General features: G+C 54.2%; 1 protein-coding gene across 1 annotated transcript in view; it reads right to left on the reverse strand.

The window, feature by feature from the left end:
• Positions 1-11,116, reverse strand: part of WDR1 (WD repeat domain 1) — a 41,190-nt gene extending 30,074 nt beyond the window's left edge. The window contains exons 1-2 of the mRNA XM_018049727.1: positions 10,805-11,116; positions 10,190-10,311 (exon numbers count right to left, since the gene is read on the reverse strand). Of these exons, the coding sequence (XP_017905216.1) occupies positions 10,190-10,311; positions 10,805-10,820 (138 nt within the window). The 5' untranslated portion in view covers positions 10,821-11,116. The remainder of the gene's footprint in view (positions 1-10,189; positions 10,312-10,804) is intronic.

Here is an 18,503-nt window from a genome sequence, read left to right on the forward strand (position 1 = left end):
GCATCTAACAGGACACACACCACGGTCCGTGGCCCCCGTATCCCTTCTCCTCAATCTCCTCTTTGACCTGCTCCATGTGCATCTATCTCCTTTAGCCATCACAGCAGTTAGCAAACGACAGATGCTCAATCATTTTTTTTTGGGGGGGGTAAAAGTTTACACAGTCCTTTTACCCCTAGGACTTAGTGTCACATGATAGCGTAGGTACTTAACATATGTGGTTCATACATTAATGCAATGCAGAATAAACATAAGCAAAAAGTGAAATCAGAGAGACATCAACCATCTAAAGATACTCTGAATGGCAAATAAACCCGTGCAAAGGTGCTCAGTGTCATTAGCCTTTTAGGAAATGCAAATCAGAACTACAGTGAGAAACTACCCTATACCCAGGAGAGTCAGAGAATTAAGACTGACGTCACCAAATGGTTGCAAGGATGGGTGGGGTACAGTCTGGAATGTTTATCTACTGCTGGGGGGAATGTAAAATAATACAGCTGGAAGAGCTGGGCTGGTTATTTATAAAGTTAAACATAACATTTATGCAAAAACCCCACTCCTAGGTATTTACCCAAGAGAAAGAGAAGTGCATGCCCACAAAAAGATACACATGAAAGTTCATGACAGTCCCTAAGTGGAGAACAACCAACCCAAAGGTTTACCCCCAGGTGTCTGGAGAAGCAAACTGTGCTGTCCACCCAGGGGAACACTACTTGGCAACAAAAGGCTACAAACTGCTGAGGCCCCTCAACCACAGGAGGGGCCTCGAAAGCCTCACACTGAATGACAAAGCTGGATGCAAAGGAGAACGCGCGGCAGGAGTCCGTTCTGATCAAAGTCCAGGAAAGGCCAGCCCACAGGCCACAGAAAGCCGGTCGTCTTTGGGGCTGCCAGGGCCTGGGGGGTGGGGGGCAGGGTGGAGAGGCCCATGGGAGTGACTGGAAAGCTTTTAATTTGTCAAAACTCTAGTTGTGTGTTTGAAACGGACGGATTTTATTGTCCCTAGATTACCCTGCAATAAAATGATGATGTGTAGGATCCAGTAAACGTCCGTCCGAACCCAACCTGCTCCTTCCCAGGTTAGCCCTCTGGACTGGAACGTTCTAACAAGGACAACCTCCCTCATAGAGAAGCTGACAAAAGCGGTCTGTGGCCCGGTGGCTCCAAGGCCCGTGTTCTGAGGCTGACAGAGGGCCCTCAGGCCCGCATGTAGGCACGACAGGTAGGAGACCACCCCCCAGGGGAACTCATGCCCACGGTGATGCCCAGCCTGGCCCTGCCCTTAAAGGGGAGCAGGAAGGGGGGGGGGTCACGTGGAGAAGTGGAAGGTGAGTTAAACAGTGGCCCTGGGAGGCAGTCCTGCCCCTACAGATCCTTCCCCTAAAGCGGCTGGGGCGAGTGAAACCTCGGGTCAGTCCAAGCGGGCTCTCCCAGCGCCCCCGTCCACATTCCCAACACAACTGGGGGCGAGCTCGCCAGGCTGAACACAACAGAGTCAGCAGCAAAACCCTGCCCCCAGCTCCCCAGCCAAAGGGGACGCCTCCCTGTCCCCAAAGCGTCTGTGACCGCCCAGGCTCATGGCGCCCAGGCTCATGGCAAACCCAGCCGTGCAGGGCTGGGGCGCCCCTCCCCTGGGACTTCCTTCCTGCCCTCCTCCCCCAACCCCCCCCATCAGGGGACAGGGGCTTCAGGCAGAAACCAGAAGGAAGCCTTGGCATTTGAGGCCCGTGGATGCCTAGCGGATGTGGGCAGAGCCTGGGAAAACCTCCTGTCGTCTCGCTGGGTCCCCAGGCGCATCAAAGCCCTGCCCCCCACCCTCCACCGTTGGCGTGTCCCTCTGCAAACCCCACTTCTGACCCCAGGCCTGTCCCGGCCCTGGCTCTGACCCGCTCGCTGTTCAACCCTGCCCTGCCCTGCCCTGTGATCCTAGGCTTGTTCCAAGTCCATCCACCTCATCTTCCCACCCTGGCCAGATTCCAGTTTTTCCTGCCCCTCCTGGGACCAGGACAATACTGTGACAACATCTGAACTGACCCCTCTGCCTTCCACTAATGCACCAGGCTCTATGTCCGGACTCTGATCACACATTCAGAGGACCCTGGACCATTCCCACCTCCCACCTGTGTGTGGAGGCCCATCCCCAGCCCAGCAAATGAAGCATTCTCCCCCCATACCTTTCCACACGTGGAAGGGAGAATTCCTAAAGCACCCCCCGCCCCCAGAGGAGCTTTCACATTCCTGTGTCCTCTGAGGCCAGAGGTCACCACGGCATTTTACAGGTAAGGTTAAGGGGTGGCCCCAGCCACAGGGCATGGCAGCTTTGCCTTGGCACGCCTGGAATCCTGTGGACATGTCGCCACATCAGTGAAGCCACTGGACACAGCCCTGCTCCTCTGGAGCTGCTGATGGCCCATGGCGGCCTCCTCCAAACTCCAGGCAAAGTGACCTTTGGGAGGATTAAGTTTCCAGAGCACTGGCTTTCTAGACACACCCAGTTCCTAAAAGCAAGCCCTAGAAACCGACCTGCATGGCGAATGTGACCTGCAGGGCCCTCTGCTCACAGGGGACCCAACTCAGTGACTGCCAAGCAGCTCCACAAACCTCTCTGCTTCCAGACCTGCAGAACTGAACCCAGAGGCTCAGTCCAGGGTTCAGCCAGCCCATCCCGCTCGACCTTGGAGGCTCCCTCTCTCATCCAGAGGAAGCAGCCCTAAGCCACAGTCCAGAGTCCATTTTCCATTCTGCCCCTGCCCTCCTCCAGTAGGTCACTCGCTCTGACATTCTTCCCTTCTTTCACTGCAGGCTGGAATACCTTCCCTACTTCCCAGATGACCTTCTCCGAACTATCTTCTAACGCTTGGACAAAGGCTCCCCACCTCCTCCAGGAAGGTGATGCTGATGCTCCAAGGTAGAAATGATCTCTCCCAGCCCAGAAAGCCCACACTACCTTCCCTACCGTCCCACCCTTATTATTTGCTACCTTGGACATATGTCATTCTTACACCTGCAAAGCTTCTCACCAAGTGGACCCCCACAGAGGGCAGAGCCCAGGTCTGATTCACCACTGCAACTCTGACCACTGCACCCCACCCTCTGAAAAGACTGGGGCATGCCAGCCCCCAGCAGCCAGTTTTGAAAACACAACCATCATATGCTGATGACTACTCTCAGACAGCCGGGGTGACCCTTCAGTTGATTCTCTTTGAAACCTCACAGTACCTATGGGTAACCTTAGGACGCCATTTTACAGGCAAAGAGGTGGGGCAGAGAGACTTGGAGGGATGTGCCCAAGTAAGTGGGGGGGACTAGGACCTGAACTCAGCTGAGCAGCCTTGCTCCTCTTGGTTCTTCTCTATTACCTACGTCTGGAGTCACTGTCAGCCTGACTCCTAAGTCAGGGAACAGAGGTTTGCAGCGATGGAGACAGCTACCCAGCCACCCGCCTGGAAGTGTATAGCCTGAATGGAGGTGGGTGGGAGAGGCCACGCCCAGAACCTTCCTTCTGGCTCCCTGCCCAGCCCCCACCCTGAAGCAAACCAAGCCCTAGAACAGGGGCTCCCAGGGGGTCCCCCCATGTGAGAGTGGGCACACCACTCCCTGCTGGGCCCAGCATGATGCCACCTCCCTTCCTGTCCCTCTTTCCCTCTGCCTGTCCAGGGCCTTCAGAGGAGTCAGGAGGGGAGACTGTAGGGGCTAGGGTCAGCCCCCACCGTGTAACCAGGGACAGGGCCGCCACTCTGCTGCAACCGTTTCTTTGCCTCCCCGCCAAGGGCAAGAAATGGTGGCTCAGATGGTAAAGAACCCGCCTGCCAATGCAGGAGACGCGAGTTTGGTCCCAGGGTCGGGAAGATCCCCTGAAGAAGGGCATGGCAACCCACTGCAGTAGTCTTGCCTGGAGAATCCCATGCAGAGAGGAGCCTGGTGGGCTACAGTCCATGGGGTCGCAAAGAGTCAGACACGACTGAGCAAGCACACAACAACAAAGGATAAGACAGACATCCAAAGCCCACAGTGAGTCCGCAACAGTGCTGAGAGGACACAAGCTCAACTTCTGCCCACCTCTGTGCACCTGTATTCCCTGCCAGACTCCCCCATCTCTGCTGTCTCAACCCCCCTTCCTGGAAAACTCTTACTCACCCTCCAAAGCCCAACTCAAAAGTGCCCTTGCTCCAGAAACCTTCCTCGAGGCTCTGTGACACAGCTGGCCCTTTCCTCTTGTTCCCAAAATGCTGAGGACATGCTTCTTTTAAAGCGCTAACCTGGTGAGTTAGGATGTTACCTACTGGGGTTCTTCGCTCACCCCTGCTGACACTTCTGGGGAACTCTTTGTTGCAAGACAGTCCTGTGCACTGTGGGATGTTTGGCAATGCCCCGGCCTCTGCCCACTAGATACCAGTAGCACAAAAATGTCCTCAGATATTGCCAAATACCCCTCAACAGGGTGGGGGTGGGGGCAGAACTGCCTCTCACTGAGAACCACTGATTTAACCTTGGGCACCAAGGCTACTGGCTGGGCTTGGCAGGACGAGGAATGTGTGTGGGAAACGTCAGGACCGAGGGCTGGACGCAGCAGCTGACAATGCCTTCATCTTCGAGCAGCCAAACTGGCCTCCCTCCTGCCTCACGTGAATTCCCCAGGTGGTGAAGTGGTGAAGAATCTGCCTGCCAATGCAGGAGACGTGGGTTCAGTCCTTGGGTGGGGAAGATCCCACCGGGGAAGCAGAATGGCAGCCTGCTTCAGTATTCTTGCCTGGAAAATTCCATGCACAGGGGAGCCTAGGTGCTACAGTTGGTGGGGTCACAAACAGTGGGACGCACCGAGCATGCATGCACCGGCCTCATACCTTAGCTACAGAACAGTCTCTCCACTGACTTGACTACACGGCTCATCTGTTGAACATTTTCGTGGTTCTGGTGGCCTCGGGCCAGGGCTGGGCTGCGGTGGGGTGGCCTGACCCCCAGCACCAGAGTCCAGCACCCTCTCCTGCCTGCCTATAACTCCCCCCACCCCAGGGCTCCGGCCACAAGGGTCAACAACCTGTGCGGGACTCTCCTGCCAACCCTGCTCCACCTGACTGGTCCCTTCCTGGGCCCCTAGCTGCTCAAGGCCCCTGGGATGACACCTCCTGGCACATTTCTGCCTCTCGGCATCAGTCCTGACTGTCGGTTTCCCCTGGAGACGGTGAGCTCCGTGAGGACTGGCCTTTGCTGGGGAGCGTCCAGAGCCAGGCCTGGGCTCCGCTACAAAGCAGGTGCTTATATACACCTATAACAGGATCAAGTCGGGCTCAAGCACAGGAAGTGGAGGGGGCAAGGAGGGTGGGAGAGAAGTGGAAGTGACCCCCTGAGCCAGCTGACACTCAGGGTGAGGGGGGCTCCCAAGATGACTGGCAATGGGTGGACACTGACATCACAGCACAAGCACCTGAAGATCATTAGCCCGGAAGCCAGTGGAGCACGTCCCCACCCTTCGGGACCCCCCAAGAGCTCTGGAGCCTTCTCTGAGCCCAGCATCCTTGCTTGTTAAAAGGTCAGACCACAGGACCCCAGAGCTCTCCTGGCCCGACCCCTTGTCTGTGCTGCCCGCTGGCCTTCTGTCCAGGTGGCGATCAAACACGCCACCTCCTTTTGTCATCAGGCGCCCCGTTTCAGTCCCACCCAAGGCAGCGAGCTCCACAGGCAGGGGCACTATCTCCATGCTGCCCATAGAGCACGCAGTCATCCTGGGCAGGGGGCAGGGACTTGAGGCACGTGTCATGGGACAGAAGGGACGAGGTCGGTCCTCCGGTGGCCATCTGTCCCTTCGTGTACACACTCCACCCCCACCTGAAGGGGACGCCCAAGGTGGTCCTTCTGCACGCTAACTGGCAGTAGGTCACCCCATGGGAAAATCAGCGCTGGCCTCCAGGGCTTCCCAGGTGGCCCAAGTGGTAAAGAACCCACCTGTCAATGCAGGAGGCATGGAGACGCAGGTTCGATCCCTGGGTCGGGAAGATCCCCTGGAAGACGGCATGGAACCCACTCCATGGATCACAACGGAGTTGGACATAACTTAGCACGCGGCACGCATGCCAGCTGGCCTCTGCCCTGCTGACGATGAGCCCACAGAGCCCGTGCTTGAAGCACAGAAACACCAGACTGCTACAAACACTACACCCCTGGGATTCAACTTCACATAATCATTTTCCCCACATATGTGCGTGTGTGTGTGTGCGTGTGTGTGTATATAGTGAGAAGACCCCCCGGAGAAGGAAACGGCAACCCGCTCCAGTATTCTTGCTTGGAGAATCTTCATGGACAGAGGAGCCTGGCAGGCCACAGTCCATGGGGTCACAGAGTCTGAGCGACTACTGCACACACATATAGTACATTCTAGCTCTGGAATGTAGGGACTGCAGAGCTTTAAAAGCAGGCCCCAAACCTGTCTGTGTAGCAGATCTGCTGGCTGCTACTGGCAGCGGGCACTCACTTGCCAGAGCCAGTTTACAGGGAAGTGATCCCAGGCGGCTTAGAACGTGATGAGGCTCCTTCACAGCCACTGGGAGCGGGGAGGAACCTTCCAACTACACTGCGGGCACGGGGCAACAGGGCCACAAAAGTACAAGTGTATCAGGCTCCCTCCTTCTGGAATGTTCCTTTCTGGATGGCCATCTCACTGCCTGCTTTTAACCCGGCAGAGAATTTCCTCTCCTCTCCTAGGTGTGGCAATCAAATGTGTTGAGAGAAAAACAGATGAGAAACGCTCTTTGCCACCAGCTTGAGAAGTGCCGTGATGCTGGGTTCACAAAGCAACTTTGAAGGCAGCAAAGTGAAGGACAGCTGTGGCTCCAAGTGGAAGGTTAGCAAGGGCCTGACGCCTGCTTGGCGGGAATAAAGGTGGTATCTGCCACTCAGTCGTGTCCAACTCTCTGTAGCTCTCAGGGCTCCTTTGTCCATGGAATTCTCTTGGCAAGAATACCGAAGTGGGTTGCCATTTCCTTCTCCAGGGGATCTTCCCGACCCAGGGATCGAGCCTGCATCTCTTGCGTGGCAGGCAGATTCTTTACTATCTGAGCCACCAGGGGAGCCTTTCTTACTTCCATACAGTAAACCTTCTGTGGCTGCCTATCATCTCCGCCACACAGCCTGCCTTTCAATCAAGAAGGGACTTACTGAGCACCGGACTACGTGCCGGGCGCTGTGCTAGGCCGGGACATGGCAGGTGAGAGTGGCTACTCACCGTCTGGCTCCTGGAAGGCCAGGATGGGAGGGCCACTTAGGAGGTGAAGCTGCCACAGCAGATGGGCAGCGAGCCATGCTGCTATTTGGGGAAAGAGTGTGCAGACAAGGGACACGGCAAGGTCAAGTCTGGAGACCCGCACGCAGCAAGCTCTAGAGGCGGCGTGGAATCCGGGGGCCTGGAGCCCCAGGGAGGGGAGCTGGCAGTGAGGAGAGGCCGGGGATGCAAGGCTGGACGACAGGGCACCATCGGTCTCGGATGGGAGAGCCAAGGAACAGCTCGACCCCGTATTTTAATAACCGGTCCAGCAGCAGTGATGAGGGCAGGGTGGAGGAGGGCCAGGGAGAAAGGCCAGTTTGGCCTTTGGTTTTTGCAGTCCAGGCAAGATAGCACGATGAGGGTGGAAACAGTGAAAAATCCGTCAGAGTCAGAAGCCTTTGAATGCAGAGGCAATAGGACTCAATGGAGAACTAAATATGGTGTGGAAAGGGGAAGTCCAAGGCTGGGGCCAGAACAGCTGGCAGAGTGGCGGTCGCCATTCTGAGGATGAGCACGTGGGAAACCCAACTGTGGGGAGGGCGTGTTCAGTATAAGCCGCCCATCAGACGTTCTGTCGAACATTCCCCAATCTGGTCCCCCTCCTCCCTTTCGTGTCTCTTCTGGACTCAGCCTGTATTCCAACCAGACTGAATTCCTATTTCAATATCCATGAAAGTAGTGTCTTTTTTCCCCCCAGGAATACTCTGCCCTAACAAAAATTATTCCCACCTTGACTTGAGCAGCAATGGTCCGCTCCCATCAAACAAAAGCCTAAATGCCTGATGGGACTTCTTGAACAGGGTGGGAAGAACACACCTGCACCCCGGTGCTGTCTTGGCCCTGAAGACACTTAAACAGATGGGAAAGGTAAGCAGACGCGCCCTCCAAAGAGAATGGTAAACTCGAGGGGGTACTGCTAAGGATGAAAAGCTCAGAAGAGGGACTTCCCTGGTGGTCTAGTGGTTGGGAATCCATCTTGCAATATGGGGGACGTGGGTTCGATCCCTGGTTGGAGAGCTGGGATTCCCTCCAGCCTCGGGGCAACTAAGCCCTCATGTTGCAACTGCTAAGCCAGGTGCCTCAACTAGAGAGAAGCCCGGGTGCTGCAACAAAGACCTGTCGCAGCCAAAAATAAATAAATATTATTAAAAAAAAAAAAAAGCTCAGAAAAACAAGCAAGCGGAAAACAAAATAGGTTCCGTAAGTTAGGGAATGCCTCCTGCAAAGAGGGTGCTTGTCCGTGACCGTAAACAGCGTCTTCATTGGAAGCGGCTCCGTTTACTGGCTGCCTTACTACTACCTTGCTGAGCTGGACCCCTGTTCTGAGCAGTGGGTCCCCTGGGCGGGTGGAGCGGGGAGGTGGGGAAGAGGCAGTTTAAAGGAGAAGCTGCAGGTTAAGAACCTTTCATGGCACCAGACACACAGTAGGTCTTCATGGGCAGGCTCCCATCTGGAAGTGAGTATAGCCCGCCGTGATGTGTGTGTGCCTTGTCAGGGGCAAACCTAAGCATTCATTCCGCTGCCCCGTATCCCTGAGAATGCCTTCACTCGTTTTATTTGATAAACTACAGTATCTATCTACTCAGGGCCATCTCAACTTTTCTTTTCTCAACATCTCAGAAGCTCTCTGGAGACCTCTGGATCTTTACGATCTAAGTCCTTGCCCATGTTTTCCCCAGTTCTGAGTGAGTCGGGATCAGCTTTTGAGGAATCTGTGTCTAGCAGAGGAGCTGTTAGCACCTTCAAAGCACATTCACACACACCCACCCCTTCAAGTGAGGGGCCAAGCCATCCTGGGCAGGGCAGAAACTGCCAAATGGAGCTTTGTCTCCCAGCAGACTGCTTGGGGGTGGGGCGGAGAGGGGTGCAGCAGCAGAGCCAGCAGCATCTCAGACCTCACAGACAAGGACACCAAGACCACAGAGCCCCTGCACTGCTTCAGCCAGCTCTGAGGTTCAGAAAGCAAGGCTATCTCCAGAGGGACAGTTCCAGTGCCCCAGGGGTAACCACCCACATACCCTGAATTTAAGCTGACATCCCTTGAGGGGGCATCACCAATCAAAGCCATCCACTTACAGACTGTGTATAAGCCCCACCCAGGAAGCTCAGGAGAACCCTCCTCACCCCCAGACACTAGGGAATGGTCATGTAGGTACCTCCGGCTTCCACCCCCACCCCCCACCCCCCACTCAGTCTAGGCACAGCAAAGATTTCAGTGTGTAATCTCAGCAGTGGGGAGACTGACAAGCACACCGGGTCATATCGATCATTACAGAGAAGTAACGGAATATTTTCGAGGATTTCCCAAGGAATGGGCTCTAGAAGCCTTCTCAGCCTGGGTACAGGAGGCCTGTGCAGATGATTCATGGGGATAAACTGGTTCCTTATTTTGCAGTGGGGCTCAGACCCCGCGAAAGGGAAGACCAGGCCGGAAGGGTAGAGACCTGGGTGTGAGCCCCGCTTCTGCCACACTGGGGGACCGTGGGTTTGCCATGAGTATGGGTGTCCGCCCGGCATGCAGGGTCTCCCTCAGGGGGGCCCAGGCCAGCAGGGCAAGCCGGGGAGCCCCAAGTCATCTCCATTTTACAGATGAGTAAACCGGGGCTCAGAGAGGCCGAGTCACCAAGCACCTCAAGGGTCAAGGTCCGATCTCTCAAACCCAGAGCCCTTCACTTGAAGGGAACTAAATCTGAGCCTCGGCTTCCCCCACGGAGAAAGAGACTTGGGTCTGGATAAATTTGCAACTGTCTCCCTGGGCTTCCGAGGTGTGGTCCCCGAGGCTGAGGGGGGCGTGGCGTCCTCGCCCCAGGCCGCCGGGCCGGAGGGGAGAGGGTGCAAGGGGAAGGATTCACCCCAGAGCTGGGCGGGTGGTCAGGGAAAGAACCGGCATCCGGGCGGCGGCCGGTGGAACGGGGGAGGCGAGGTACTCACGTCTATGTTCCTTAGGATGACGCACTTGCCATTGGTGTAAAGAAAATTGTTGCCCTTGGGGTCGCCGCCGACGATTTTGGAGACACCCCTCTCCACCTGGGGGAGGCTGGCGAACACCTTCTCTGCAGAGACACAAACGCAGCCAGGCACCTGAGGGCCAGCCCCACGCCGGGCTGAAGGCGGCGGGGAGGGAAAAGGGGAGAGAAAAAAGGAGAAGGGGGGGCGGCCCTGGACCGGTCTCTGCCGGTCACCTGTTGCCTCCAACCTGGAGGGGCGGCCGCCACTTTGAAGGAGCGCAGGGGACGGGTGCGACTTCCTGGTCCGCGCGCTCCCTTAACCAGGCCCTGCAGGGAGATACGGGGGCTTCCGCGGGGCCCCGACCGCATCGCCAACTTTGGGGCGCCCTCCTCGCCTTCCCCCGCCGGCCAGGGATTGCCGCCCGGCGCCCCCGGGAGGGCGGCGGAGCGCTCACCAGCCGGCTCCCGCACCCCTCCCCCGCGCCCCGCGGACCTCGCCGGACCGCCCGCACCCGGCCGATGGCCGAGGGGGCCAGGCAGGCAGGCAGGGCGGGCGCCCACCCCCGGGGCGGGGGGCGCACCGGGCCGCGGCACTTACTGATCTCGTACGGCATCCTTGCCCACTTGTTACCGCGCCGCGCTCGCCAGAGAGCCTCCAGGGGCCGCGCGCGCCGCGAATCAGACCTGGCCGAGGCCGAGCCCGGGGACAGGGGCCGAAAGGCGGCGCCGGGCGTGCAGGGCGCGGAGAGGTGCGGGGGGGGCGGTCCGAGGCCGGGTCTCCGAGGCCGGCTCGCGCCCTGCCCTGCGCGCTGCCGCTGCGGACGCGCCGAACCCGGAAGCGCGGCCCCGCGCGCGCGGCTCGCCCCCCAGCTTTGACCATATATAGTCAAGCGCTCGGCTCGGCGGCTGCGGCTCCGGCGAGCCTGCGCGGACCTGGCCGCCGCCGCGCCCCTCCCCCTCCCGGCTCGGGCCCCTCCCCCTCCCCGCTCGGGCCCCGCCCAATGAGTCCCGCCTCCGGAAGTGACGTAAACCGCGACCGCATGAAAAGGCGGCGTGGTCAGTGCGGCGTATTAGAATGCGCCTGGGAGCCGGTGGGGGAAGGTTGGGTAGTGGTGGGGAAGGGTGGCCTGAGGAAGTTGGGGTTTTTTTTGGTGAAGTTTTGCGGGCGCTGGAATCACCAGAGGGCCAGGATAAGGCTTATGTTTGCGTAGCGGGCGTTTACTGAGCTGCCAGCCTTTCAGCCCAGTGGGCGTCCTGCTTGGGTTTTGCAAACACAGAAGTAAATCCTTTTTCTTACTTTCTCCTTTAAAGCATGTTTAACTGGTAGTCGCCCTTCCTCGCAAAAAGCAGCTGCAGGAGGAGTTTTAGGGATGTGCTTTGCAGGGCCCGAGCTCTCTTAAAAACTTGAGAAAACTAGGAACCCAAGAGCAGAGGGGGGAGGGATGTAGGTTCTAAAAAAAAAAAAAACACACACAAAAAAACTAGTGCTTATTTCCTAATGAAAGCAGAAGAAAGGGGGAACTTCCACTTGTAAGGCTGAAGCAGCGGCTCGTCGCCAGGGGAAAAGCAAGTTGGGTACTGTCTCGGGGTTTGCGGGGACGGGTAGAGGAGGGGTAAACGTAAACTCAAAAACCTCAGGGTGACCCTTGACTTTTCTGGAACCTACTGGAAAAATTTTTTATGCTTAACCTTTACTCATTTGAAACTTTAAAATTTTTCAACATGTAAAAATAGAAAAAACCCAAGATCTTGGCGTCAGACACAGGAATCGATGTACAGATCATAAGGAAGTGCTCGCGGTGGAAGCTTCCAGAGCAAGGTGGTCAGTGTGTCTTCCTCTGCCAGGCCAGGCCTGTGCGACCTCCCGGGGTCCATGCTATCCTTGCCTCTGGCTCTTGGGGAAATCTTTAGGAGTTGCAGGGGACATTGTACCTGGGTTGGCTCTATTTTTGAATTGCATCCAGGTTCATTCCTTGTGTCTTTACTGAATAGTCCTGCAGAGCCCTGAAGGGGCACCTGCGTGAACACAGGTGTGTCCTATCTGGTCTCTAGGCATTTGCTCCTACCCTGCCCCACCTTCATCTCTGCTCTTCAGGCTGCACCCTGTTTTAAAACTGAAAATGAAATCTGTTCCTTACACTCAAACTTGCAGGTGCTCAGTCTCAAAAGTTCAAGGTATAAGTCATGAAAATGGCCTGCTGAGCCCTATGTGCTAGGTCTCAGGTTTCCATGAGACTATCTTACTCTCCACTTTCAGCTCTGCTCCCTCTTGTTTATTTTCTGCAGCACGTGGGTGTTCTTTATTTTCTCAACTTCCTGGGTGTTCCACGAATGCCCCAGCCTTGCTCCTGCCTCCAGGGCTTCTGTAATCTCCGTTGGCTACCTGGAATTACTCAAAAGTACTTACATGCGTGTGTTCTTTATTCAGGGAAAACCCCCTACCCTGACCACCTGACTGAATCGAAACCTTCAACCCCTACAAATACCTTCTTGATATCCCTGTTATCTGGAGTGTGTCCCTGGCACAGGGTTGGTACTCAAAAGGGCTGACTCCAGACCCCATGTGCAGTCCTCAACTGAGAAGGTATCTGTGAAGGTAGTCTTGTGAACTGAACCACCCTAGAGATGTTGCCGGAACAAAGGGAAAAAGAGTGGTCTACAGGTGGGGGCTGTAATCATCTGAGAATTGGGACTGGGATTAAGATCAGGTGTGCTAACTTTTCACCCCTCAGGCATCTGTGTAACGGAAGGACTAACTCTAAAATTAAAGCATTGACCTTAAGCCCTTGAAAGCAGATAACCCTTATGCATGGGGGTAAAACCTTCTTGGATTCGATAAACGAGACTATACAGCAAACTTAAAGCTACCCTGACAGGAAGCTAGACTCTCTAGCTTAAGAGGAAGTTAGGTTGGTCTTGGGGACTTGAGTTTGGATGGGGGTTAGGGATGCTGGCCTTTGCTATAAAAATCAGGTCACAGCAAAACATGAGTTGGCAGGGAGTTTGCAGGGGTTGGAAGAGGGATATGGGGTGCTGTTTCCCTGGGGTGTGTTATGCCGAGTCCGAGTCCCCAAAACTGAGAGAATAAGACGTCCACAGCAATGCAAAAGCATGAAGGGGTTTTATTTTCTAGCTCGAGCTAGGGCTCCCGCCACATCCAACGCAGTGGAGTGGAGCAAGGAGCCCCGAGTCAGATTTACAGGTTTTAGAACAGAGTTGGCAAGGGCTGATTGGCTGCAGGAGTTTCCTAGTATTTACTAATTGGCTAAACTTTATTGGCTGCAGGGGTTTCCTGGTATTTACTAATTGGCTATTGACTGCAGGGAGATGTCTTTTACGTCCTGATAAACTCAAACCAGGTTACGGGGAGTATGCTGATTAGACAAGTCCTGGCATCCGCGGGGATGACCTCACTGGGCAATGACTCAGCCTTTCCCGTGAGTCCTACCTTAGTCCCTGAAGCCTATCATGGCGTTTGTTAGGTCCCAACAGGGTGATCCCAGCTTGGTTCATCTCAGCTGTAAGGGCCCAGCCATTCTTGAGTTGGTATCAGCTGTGCTAGCTGTTACTAATGCCCCTTGGGCTCTCCCACTCCTCACCCACACCTTTTAATACAAGTGTCAATGTACTTTTGGTCTCTGGTGGGGACCCTGAAACAACTGTACCCTAGTCTGTGACTGCTGTGTCACCCAGCCACTTCTCAGCCCCTCATTTCTGAAACTGCCTCCCTGTCACCTCAGAAGTGTCCCGGAGACACCTACTAGGACTATACCTAATGCCAGCTGAGACCAGGCAACCTTGCCTTCTCCCATTGCACGAGACGGCTCCTCCGGGCTGTCCCTTCCTGATCAGCGGCCCCATCTCTGGCTATACTGGCCAGAAAACTCATCTACCCACCCACAGCTGCCACATTCTTCACCTGGACTCTTGGATGCCTGAATCTCTGGTTAATATCCTGCCACCTCCCACTCCGGTCTTTTTTCTCTCCGTAGAGAGCAACAGCCTCTCCAGGCCCTAGGGTGCCCAGCCTGGCGCTCAAGCTGCTCTCACCCTGGTTCTTCTAGCTCAGAGCCTGCCTTAGGGTTTCTGCACCTGTTTCCAGGCCTTTCCTGACACCGCACAATTTTAAGGCCAGAGTTCATTCAACTAAAATTTTTTTAACCACTCGGGAGCAAAGCCCTAATGGGAATAGTGGTCGGAAGTACTTTCGTAGGAACACCCACATCTCTGCCTGGGGAGACTTCCAACTACAGATAAGGGTAAGACAACCCCTTCCTTAACAAGCGGCAGTCAGCTCCGAAGAGCCTTGCTCAGACTCGGTAACCCGCCAGACCACGGCCCCTCACTCTTGCCCGCCTGGCTCCTCTGTCCATGGGATTCTCCAGGCAAGAGTATTAGTGGGTTGCCGTTTCCCCCTCCAGGGGGATCTTCTCGACTCAGGTATCGAACCTCCGTCTCCTGCATTAGCAGGCTGACTCTTAACTACTGAACGACCTGGGAAGTCTAAACTGTACATAAACAGCATTTAATATGTGCCTGCTGGGTTAATCCAATTTGCCTGCCCTGCCGACATTGTAAACATCACAACAAGGACCATGTTTTTGCAATACTTAAAGGGTCCACCAGATAAGCTTAAGGGAAGCTGCTGATATGCATTCCGGAGAGAATGAGTCACGAGAGGATCACCTGAATCCACATCGAATTCCAAAGTGTGTAAAATAGCATCTCGTAAAAACACACCCTTTGGGGCAACTCCTTCAAACTTTCTTCAGGAAACCCCCTAGGCTGGCTTTGGGGGAAACTGGTTGCAGTTACCTGAGTTGGGTAACTTGGAGAGAAACCGTTCATTTGGCTCCAGGTATGTGTATGAGGAGGCCTTGACCTCTCCCCTTCAGTTCTGCCAGCTGCTTTGTAGGGGGGGAAAAAAAAGGGCTCAGAACGGTGTGGCCCTGTTGTGAAATCCAGAGTCGTGAAACACACCTCTGAGGACACTCAAGACATTGGAAATACAGTTCATGATGCCAGCAGGTCCAAGGGGAATCGGTTCCCAATAAGGACCCTGATGTTTGAGACTTATACTCCTTGCTATGTGACTGGTTACATGTTAGCAACCTCTTTGTCTTATATGACTTGAGTTTTACAACAAGCAGGTGCTAGGAGAACAATTAAGGTTATGGGGGAACAATGATTATACATCACGGGGATGTCTCCATGGTTAAATCTCACAGGGGCAGCCTGACCTCAACTAGTCTCCATTTGCCATCTATATAGGGAGGGAAGTTTCCAGGAGACCTGGTTTTTGTTAGTAACACTTTCCTCATTGCTGGGCAGAGTTCAGGCCCAGTTCACATCCTGTCCTTAAGAGAGAGAACAGGCTTCAAGATGGAGTCGCTCCTGCTTTCCTCATAGTGGCCCCAACAGCCCTACAAGGTTCCACTTCACCCTGGGCATGCTTGACCTCAGCCTTTGTTGCACGCGAGCATGGAAGTCAGGTCTAGAAGAGCCCCGATTAAAAAAGCAACCTGAGAGGCTGTGGCCACTTCCTCCCTCTCGCTAGCCCAACTCCAGTGTCTGACAAGGCAGAGCTAGGGTGGCACATGCACTCAATTGAACTCTCAAATTCTACGTGCGAGTGTGCTGAGTCGTGTCAGTCTTTGTGACCCCATGGACCGTAGCCCCCCAGGCCACTCTGTCCGTGAGGTTTCCCAGGCAAGAACACTGGAGTGGGTTACCACTTCCTTTTCTAGGTGGTCTTCCCGACCCAGGGATCAAACCCACATCTCTTGCATCAGCAGGCAGATTCCTTACCACTGAGCCACCTGGGAAGCCCACAGCCCTTGTCTCTTCCCTAAATTGGATCTGTACAGGAGGTGGGAGGCTGTTTTTAGCTTTGGGGAGAGACAGAAATTGGATGGGTGTTCCAAACTCCTGCTTTGCCCACTTTCAACCCTAGTGTTCTCATGTCCAGGCTCCCAAGGAAGGGATCTGCTTCCTGTTTTGCCCTGGGCCCTGCAAGAGGGCTCTGTGCCAGGTGCAGGAATGAAGAAGGGGGGTGGGGGGCTGGGTGGGGGGCAGGGTGGGCACTTACCCGCTCCAGGAGCTCAGGGTTGGACTAGCCCACCTCTTGGAAGAGGTAGGAATGTCCCATGTAGTAGAGTAACTGCCCCCTGCCCCATGACTAGCCCTGCCCTCTTTAGAAGTCTTACTTTCCTGGGTCCTTTGCAGCCTGTAAACAAGCTCAGGTAAGCCACACTCAAGAAGCACCTGTTGCCTACCTTAAGCCAGCTTGACTGCCATCACCTGTTAATCAGCTCCACAAGCAGGCCCTCGCTTCCAAATCGCCAGAAAATCGAGTTCAGGCTGGGTCAAGTCTGCCTCTGTTGTGCAATGAGTTTCATTCTCCTGATGAACGCAGCAAGCCAGATGCTGAGCTTCGCAGAAGAGACCAGGCTTATTCAGGAGGCCCCCAAGTGAGGGGTGAATAAACTTCAAATCTGGCTCCCTCCCCGAAGGTTGAAGGGCTTGGGATGCTTGCAGGTGAAGAGTAGATGATGGTAGAAGGTGCAGGAGAAAGGTAATTGGAGTAGAAAGGAAAAATCTGTATCTAAGTTGACATGGTTCATGGGACACATGTTCAGAAAATAGCAACATTCACGTGATCTGAGAGTGTTCTTGTGATGCCACAAGGTCGCACACTCAGGCAGGTCCCATTGAATAGTCAGTGGTCTCAAGCGATCTGGGCAAGTTCCTGAAAAAAACAACTTGGGCAACTCTTCACTGACCCATGTCAGGTGTTATCTTATAGGGGGGTGGTCAAAGGACTCTTATGATAAACCTAGGCTCCAGTGACCCCTGGAGGGGATTCAATTTGCAAGAACAATTACAGAAAGCTTAATAAAGGCAAGTTACAACTTGGACAAGCAAGTTGGCATTTAATGGATCTTGTTCTCAGTTTCCCATCCATCTATAGTTCAATTACATTGATGGGGGATCTTTGTAGAAACCAATGCCTGTGACCAGCAATTTATGTCAGTGACTGTTGAAACACCAGTGTTTGCGTAAATATCAGCAACTTTTTTTTTGCCCTTTATGTATTTTAAACTTCGCACATCTTACTAAAACATTCTAATACTTCATTAGCGTGGTAGGCAGGATCACAGGCACCTCTGTGCAGAGGAACAGACCATCTATTACAAATACACCATAGGGGTCACTGCTTTCCCTTGAAAGAGACTTTCTGGCGGTATTTTTAGTCCTGTGGATTATTCCTCTAGCTACGGGTTCTTTTTACTCGATTTCCCATGAGGTGGATTTTTGTGGGGATGGGGTTAACCCTACATTCACTAGAATGGTCAGTTACCCATTCTCTAGCTACTGATAACAGGAGTTGCTTGAAGTCACTATATTCTGTGCATTAAGGCTACAATAAATTTTAACTGTGAATGGGAGTAGGGGGATGGTAAAGTCCCGTGAGGCAAACTTAGCTTTGTGTCAGTTTTCCCCTCCTGTCCTGGAAACCTGGGGCTGTACCCTTGGGCTGCTCTCCTAGTAGGGAGAACTGTTGAGGGCGGGGCCATGACAGCAAGATCTTTGCCTTTTGTCCCCCAGGCCTTTGTCAAAGAGGCTTAATAATTCAAAACCCTGACCTACCTATATAAACCTTGTATGAATATTAATCTCTGGAATGTATAAGTTCTTCCAAGGCAAGAGCAAGAAGTGAGTCCTCAAGTGTGTGTTTGTTACTGGGTCCCTCCCCGAGCTGCGCAGATGAAAACATGTTACACAGGCTGTGTCAGAGCGCTGGGCTTTGCAGCCAGGTGAATAATAACTCTGCTGTGTGTGTGCTCAGCTGGCTTCAGTTGTTTCCAACTCTTTGCAACTGTATGGACTTGTAGCCTGCCAGGCTCCTCTGTCCATGGAATTCTCCAGCAAAGAATACTGGAGAGGGTTCCCATACACTCCTCCAGGGGATCTTCCCAAATCAGGGATCGAACCTCAAGTCTCCTGAAAAGTTTCCTGCATTGCAGGCGGGTTCTTTACTGCTGTGTCAAGAGGAAAGCTCAACTACTACTGTGTAGGGGTTTGCAGTTCCCTGCAAACTGTGGAACTTTGCATACGGAAGACTTCCCCTTTGAGGTTATGCCCAATGGATATACCTCTAAGAACTTGATCACTACATGGGTTACTAGATCTAACAAACATAGCTCAGGGAAGATATATCCTCTTCACTCGTTTTTTTCTGTAATCACTTCATAGACAACAGCCTGCATTATCTGATCCTTCTAAGGTCCAGGTGA

Source organism: Capra hircus, chromosome 6, assembly GCF_001704415.2.
Source record: "Capra hircus breed San Clemente chromosome 6, ASM170441v1, whole genome shotgun sequence".
Taxonomy (NCBI): Eukaryota; Metazoa; Chordata; class Mammalia; order Artiodactyla; family Bovidae; genus Capra; species Capra hircus.